At 33.7% G+C, this 7,544-nt stretch overlaps 1 protein-coding gene and 1 long non-coding RNA gene across 2 annotated transcripts; both read right to left on the reverse strand.

Moving 5' to 3' along the window:
- Positions 1-2,759: 2,759 nt before the first annotated feature.
- On the reverse strand, positions 2,760-3,857 carry LOC131628826 (uncharacterized). The gene is made up of 3 exons (XR_009291905.1): positions 3,763-3,857; positions 3,361-3,453; positions 2,760-3,226 (listed from the first exon to the last, which is right to left on the reverse strand). It is a non-coding gene; the product is annotated as an uncharacterized LOC131628826 (long non-coding RNA).
- A 2,493-nt stretch (positions 3,858-6,350) lies between these two features.
- LOC131628827 (histone H4) lies at positions 6,351-6,972 on the reverse strand. The gene has a single exon (XM_058899640.1). It carries the CDS (start codon positions 6,750-6,752, stop codon positions 6,441-6,443), a length of 312 nt encoding a protein of 103 aa, XP_058755623.1. The 5' UTR covers positions 6,753-6,972; the 3' UTR covers positions 6,351-6,440.
- Between the last annotated feature and the right edge of the window lie 572 nt (positions 6,973-7,544).

Here is a 7,544-nt window from a genome sequence, read left to right on the forward strand (position 1 = left end):
ATTTTGCAATTAAATGTGGTGTAGTTTTGCATAAGTTGCTGTTACAATATGGTGGGATACTAACCCGTTTTTTCAGTATAGTATTGCTCATGAAGTTGCTCATTTATGGAGTGTTGTTCCAATTGCTCATTAGGGTGCATTATATCTGCTAAAATAGTAGTTGATTTATAAATTCCAATTTTATACCATGGCAATTTCCATTAACACCAACTCTCCATCATTTTTTTGGAGGATATATTTTATACATATGATATAGTAGAATGTCATGGCACTTTCCATATGCTGATTCTGTTTTGGTCTTATACATACACATCAACTACGATGGATGATAACCAGTGCATAAACAGAAAATATGATGGTGTGTTTAGTTTCGTCTCGATGTATCATTTGGTGATTTTTTTCATGGAATGCAGGCAAAGCTATGAGAGTTGCCAGCTTTGGAGGGACATGTCCTTTTGAAAAGGCTAAGAGATGCATTAGAATCTTTGAAATGCCGTTTTACGGGAAGAAATAAAGAGGATGTGGAGAAGGTTATATCAATGGTTTGTTATTTTACATTACTCCATGCTTGAGTACATTACTTTGTTCAAAGTTTGAAATCATATTTCATTCTTTGCGATAGCTGAAAAAAGTCGAGTCTTCCAGATTGAGTTTCCGACTTAGTGTTTAAATGGAAGAAAATGTGACTATTTGTTGGGATTTTTAGAACTTGGACAAGTTACAGCTTCCCTACAGGAAGATTTAAAACAAAAATGTTTGTATAGTCAAAAATAGCCTCTGTTATCTTCTGTATCACTAAATCTTTGAATTTTATGTTACTTTATTTCAGTTTTGTACATGCACATAACCTGTATAATAAAATGTTTGATATATTTGTTTTAGAGAATCACTGAAGTACATTATGGTTTCGATGGTGTTCTTCTTGCGTAGTGAGTCGGTGGCATTCGAATCACATGTTTTTAAGGATACCACAGTTATTAATCACCTGTTAGGGAATGGTTTTTGATCGATATGGTCGAAAACCTGTTATGGTTATCGGCATTTTCTCAATGTAAGTTTATATGTATATATCGATGAATTAGACATTTTTTATAGCATATGAATGTGTTGAAAATCACTAATGTTAACTTGATTTCAGTGTCAATTTCAAAATACTATTTGACATTAGTACGAGTTTTTGGATGACGGTTATCACAAGATTTCTTCTCGGATGAGATCCCTGCTTTTGTTTATACTACGTCAAATTTCCTTTTATGTTTATATATTGTTATTGTTTTGCTGCTGAGTTGATGTATTTGCTTGCTTGAAGCAACACACTTTGCTAGAGCAGTTCGGAAAAGGTTTAATAACTACAAGTCTGCAAGGAAGGGCTCAAATTGTTGATCTCTTTTGCAGATTTTGATCACTGATATGAGTTTATTGCTACTGGTTGTTTATTACTATTATTTTTTTTGCTTATAATGGAATTGATATTGATATGGGTTTATTGGTACTATTTGCTAATGTTATTATTATTATTTATTGGTTTAATGCTCTTACTGCCATTATTTTTTGGTTTGCTGCAGATAAACTCACATTGTATACAATGCATAGTTGAAGCAATGGATCTGGAAAATGCTCACCAAGTGGGATGGAGAACATGACATTGAAGATTACATGAAAAAGCTCAATTTAGTGTTGACAAATTATTAACTATTGATGTTCAATGTTTTTTTTAGAAATTCAGTTTCATATTCGCGGCAGTTTCACAATGGTAATCATTGTTCAATCACTACGCCATAAAAGACCTACGAAAGCGCTTTTTATAGCCATTAAAAGCGCTTAAAAGCGCTGTGAAAGCTGGCGCTGGCGTAGCTAACAAAAGCGCTTCTGAAAGCGCTCTGGTAGGCCCCCCCTATAAGAGCGCTTTTTCCAGAAAAGCGCTCTTATAGGCCCCCCTTTAAGAGCGCTTTTCTGGAAAAAGCGCTCTGGTAGGCCACCCTTTAAGTGCGCTTTTTCCAGAAAAGCGCTGTGATAGGCCCCCCTGTGAGAGTAAAAAATAAAAAAAAAAACGCAACATACTAAAGCGCTTTTGGAAAAGCGCTCTTATAGGGTGGGCTTTAAGAGCACTTTTCCAGGAAAAGCGCTCTTAAAGCCCACCCTATAAGAGCGCTTTTACAAAAGCGCTTTAGTATGTTGCTTTTTTTTTATTTTTTTTGCTTTTTTATTAATCTTTGGCAGCGCTTTTGTATTAAATCTCATTCAAAAACATTAGAAATCTAACATATGCGTTAAACTTATTCTATAAACTATCAAATTGTGATGCCACATTAGAAATCATCATTTTAAAATTTAAAAAAACGGGGAAGGGAGAAATTACTATTAATTCAAATGGCACTAATGACAATTTTACAATCTACCCCGAGCGGATTTGAACTTTGTCTCGAGACTACACTTATAATGTCAAACTCTTACCGCCGAGTTAACAATTACATCCATTCATGCCAATTCAAACCATAAGACATAATATTTTGATTCTAAACTTCCAACAAATCTAGCAAAAACAGTCCCTCATTACACAAAGATCTCACATCAAATATCTCAAAAAACGAAAAGGGATTGGTCCTAACTTTCGCGTCCTTCATGTTGAAATCATCCACAACACTTTACTATATATGGAACAGAACAAGGAACAGAATAAGGAACAGAACCTGCACTTTCAACCATTTAACGCCTGGCTAAACTTATAGCAACGAATACAAAACTGATAGGAACTAGTATCTCAATTATAATTTAGAAGAATTAGGGAAGAATTCCTTTCAATACAGTATAGATTACAAAAATTCGGGGGTCTGCATCTCCTATGCTCAAATGCACCAAGTATTTCAAATGACAAGATACCTCTAACTCTCATCCCTTTTGTTATTTATGAGCAACATGACTTATTTCTCTAATCATCCCAGCCCAACAGCTCTAAGTATATAACTATTTTATCTGTGGGCCCCCAACTACCAACTAAGTTATTCTAACTTCCTCATCTATCAAACCTATCAAAACCTTACTAAAAGAAAAACTAGGACTCCAGCAAAGTATATATCATGCAGTAAATACAAAAACAACAAAGCTTCTATTAAAAGAGATCTACCTCTTCAGAATTACCTTCACGTAATTCTAAAGCAGATGCCAAAGCAAAGTGTGGTGACTTTTCTCCATTTGTATAGTTTTTAACATGAAAATTGTCATGGAACTGCAAGTGTTACACACAAGGAATCAAACAATATATAACAAGTGATATAGCACAAACCCACCCAAGGACCAAGACCAGCCAGTAAATGAAACAAAATAATAAGTATATAGTACACTAGTTAAATCAAAACATACCCATGAGATTAAAGGATGTAGAGCTTTTGAAGTGAGTTTTGTGTCTTTTGATAGGTGGAGCAAGTCCGCTGGAAGTAGAGAAAGCAGAGAAGCCTGCCATATCAAGAAATGCACAACTTAACTCCCATTTCTCTGGGCTGAAAAAACATTAAAACAGAGAGTATACACAAAAATGAAAATATCATTTGGAAAGCCCTACATTAACAACTGATTTTAAAACGCAGTGAAAAAATCAGAGTAAAGAATTGAGCTATTGATTATCACAAAAATAGGAATGTTAGGGAAGCACATGAATGATGACAAAATGATATTACGCATAATAGCAAAGCAACGCTGATTTTTTTTCTGCTTTTTCATTCAGAAGAACTTTTCATCTGCCTAAAAATGTCAGTAATAGTTCACCTGAATTAAAACATCATCACAAGCACGGTCTATTAATCTTCCCCGAGCAAGTAAACAAAGCAAATGAACTTTGTGCACAAGTTCAGCCAATTCCTAAAGAATTCAAAAAGAAAAATAATTTAGTACCTGGCTAAACTTTATTGACACCAAAGCCAACTCTAACAACTGACCTTGTCGTTGCGCATAATATAATCAAAACCATTAACACTAGGTGATTGAAATTTGTTTCCACCTTCAGCATTGTGTTGGGATTTGGTTTCATCTTCTGCAAATTTAACAGCAAAATACCCAAAAACAATAACGAGCATTAGAATTTACATGCCCAAACAAAACATATACTGAAAAGTGAAAACCAATAATCATAATAAGAAAAATAGAAACAAAAAGTTCTATCATTTGAGAGGTTAACTATAAGGTTTGATGAAACATTAACGATTCAAAATCAAAAAGGGGAAAGTAAAAAAAAAAGGTAACACTTCGGTTTATATGCATAAGAAAGAGAATAGATAAAAATGGGAATGGAAAGAAACTAACAACCTGAAGATGGCTTCTTCTTCTGCCGTGAACTGCTTCCTCTGCGTCGCATTCTTACCAACATAGCAAAATAGCAAAATACATACACACAACCTGAAAAATCCAACACAAAACCTTACCAAAATCAGTCCCTCCCAGCATCAATTTCCATAAACCGAATCTGCAACAAAAATCACAACAGCAACAAGAAGGGAAACGCTTCAGCAACGCACCATAATACGCATTCGACAGAAACAACGCAACAATCCACAACTTCAACTCAATACTGCACGCTGAAGCAGCAGCTGCAAACTGACGAGTCCATGCCTACAGGTGTTACAACAAAAACATGGGAAATCAAAGAAGGAGAGGGAATCAAAACATAGAGGAAGAAAAAATCAAACTCACCACGCCCCTTCGCCGAACCTGCGATCATCGGACTTACTCTGTTTGTAAGTCTTCTCATTTCTCTTTTGATTTTTCTAATACCCTGATACACCTCTTGCTCAAGCCCCCATGTTATTTGCGTTGATATGTACCGTCTAATTCGCATTTGAAGCTTTTAGGGTTCGTATTGTGGGAGCTTTTAGGGTTCGTATTGGGGCTTTCTAAAAATCGAATGATGTCGTTGAAGTTTTTCTTGAACTTTTGGGGGTGAGAGATAGAGAGGTAGCGATTAGAAAGATAAGAGCAGAGAGAAGCCGAAAGTTCTATTGTTGTGATACAGAGCTTGTTTTCTTTTGACCGAGAGAGAAAGCTTTGTTGATGTTCAGTGAGAGAGGCCGATCGGAGGGACGGTCGGAGAACTGTGGATGAAGGTAGTGATGAAGTGACGGCCGTAGCTGCAATTGAAGATGAAGGATGTGGCAGAGAGACGGTCGGAGAACTGTGGATGAAGGGGATTAGGGCTTCAGACGCGAGGAGAAGAAGAGAGAATGGGGCAAAACATGTTTTTTTTTAATTAGTTTAATTAATTTAATTTTAAAATAACTACGACTATAACAGCGCTTTTGGAAGCGCTTTTGTATCCCATCCTATACCAGCGCTTCTACAAAGCGCTTTCGTAGCCCAGCCTATACCAGCGCTTTTTAAAAGCGCTTTCGTAGGTCCCCCATATACCAGCGCTTTATTCCCCTTGTTTTATATTTTTGTCTTTAGTGAAAGCTATAGCAGCGCTTTCTCTCAAAGCGCTGTCGTAGCTGCGCTGCTGAATGTAACATTTGGCGTAGTGAATGTATTAACTATTAATAATAAATATTCTGTTTTTGAAATAATAATCATTTTTAACAATGGTAATCATGAAAGGATATTAAAATATATTTTTGGAAGTAAGTTGATTGATATAATGATTATTGCATTGCAAATTTGCAATATACTATATTCAAATATAGTCTACAAGTGATAATAATGAACAAAATGGTTTGTAAGTTCACTAACTCGATTTGTTTTAACTAATTATTAAATTTAAAATTGGCTACATATTAATTGAATATATAATTAATAAAATATACATAAAAAATTATTATTTACGTACTTTATTTCTTATTTTCATTTTATTGTTTTGAAATAAAGTTGTCACTAATTTAGAATAGATGTTTTTGCATTTTTTTTATATAGTCTAAATTTATATAGAATAAATTTATTTTATTCATTTATTTTTATCAAACCATGTAATTTAGTGCTTCAATCTAACAAATAATTTATCATTTACACAAAAGTGCATTTAAGCTTAAATTTCAATAAAATTAATAATTTATTTATTTCACGGGTCACTATCGATACAATCCTTATTTTAATTTATATAAATAGTAATAAATATTAATAAAATTAATATTTTTTTCATGTATAAATAATTTACATAATCATTTTTGAAAATTGCTCAGAGTGATATTTACGCATATTATTCATATTATTCAAAATAAACTGCATATTATTCATATTATTCAAAGTAAATTACATCAAATATTCGAATACCCGTGCGGCAGCACGGGTCTCTTACTAGTTACAAATAGAAATCCAATTTGTAGACACGTAATTAACAAAAAAGCAATAATTTGGATTTAAAACTCAAATCATCAATTAAAACAGTGTCAATGCTAAAGCTCAAGTATTATTACACATTATACATCAACATTGAGATTCAAATTACAAAAAACCCTAATTTCCTAACCACCGAAACCATAGAGAGTTCTGCCCTGCCTCTTGAGAGCATAAACAACATCCATCGCAGTAACAGTCTTACGGCGAGCATGCTCAGTATAGGTAACAGCATCACGAATCACATTCTCAAGAAAGATCTTGAGAACACCGCGAGTTTCTTCATAAATTAGCCCGCTGATACGTTTCACACCACCGCGTCTCGCGAGACGGCGAATTGCAGGCTTTGTTATTCCCTGAATGTTATCTCTAAGAACCTTACGGTGTCGTTTCGCTCCTCCCTTTCCGAGACCTTTTCCTCCCTTGCCTCTTCCTGACATGGCTGTGTGATTTCTTGAGTTTATTTCTCTAATGAAACTGATTGTGAACGAAAGTGGTTTTCTGTTAAATTGCGGAGAAGTCGGAGTTTATATAGGGTTCAGATATGGAGCTGTAACCGTTTGATTCCTAGCTATCCGTGTGAGCAGGTAACTTGAAACGTTGAGCGTTGGATTTAAATTGCTGTATTTTGATTGGTTGTAAGATTTGTGAGGGATAGTAAGTATTTTTCGCTGTTTGTGAAAAAATACAATATTTTAATCGCGTGACCAGAAAAGTGTGACTTGTGAAATGAAGTTTTTTTTAAACGGGAAATTCATCCTTTCTTCTCCATACAGCATTATTTAGTTAAATAAATCTTTTATGTTACTTAAATAAAGTATTGACTGAGTTTTTTTTTCAATTGTAGAAGTTATTTTTAAAGATAAAATTAAAAACAAATAAAAATAAAGTTGTTTGATAATATTTATAATTTTTCAACTTATAAAAATAATTTTAAACTAAAAAATTATTTATGCAAAATATTAAATACTTACAAATGATGACAAATCAAGAATTAAGTTCTAAGATTGAAAACTCGAATGTCTTTTACAACACACAAATGATTCCTTTATAGACAAGAATTCTAACGGATTTGAAACTAAAATAAACTTAAGCATAAACTTTTACAAAAGGTAATGACCCACATGACATGAATAATTGAAATAAAACAACAAAAAAACTTTAATAAAGTAGAGTAAATAATTTAAAAGTAAGTCTGGATGGAAGATAATTAAGGCCAACAGGGGGTCGTA

Source organism: Vicia villosa, unplaced genomic scaffold (assembly GCF_029867415.1).
Source record: "Vicia villosa cultivar HV-30 ecotype Madison, WI unplaced genomic scaffold, Vvil1.0 ctg.000481F_1_1, whole genome shotgun sequence".
Classification (NCBI taxonomy): domain Eukaryota; kingdom Viridiplantae; phylum Streptophyta; class Magnoliopsida; order Fabales; family Fabaceae; genus Vicia; species Vicia villosa.

Excerpts from the sequence above, each read along its gene's own strand:
- LOC131628827 (XM_058899640.1), bottom strand. The coding sequence starts at position 6,752 with ATGTCAGGAAGAGGCAAGGGAGGAAAAGGTCTCGGAAAGGGAGGAGCG.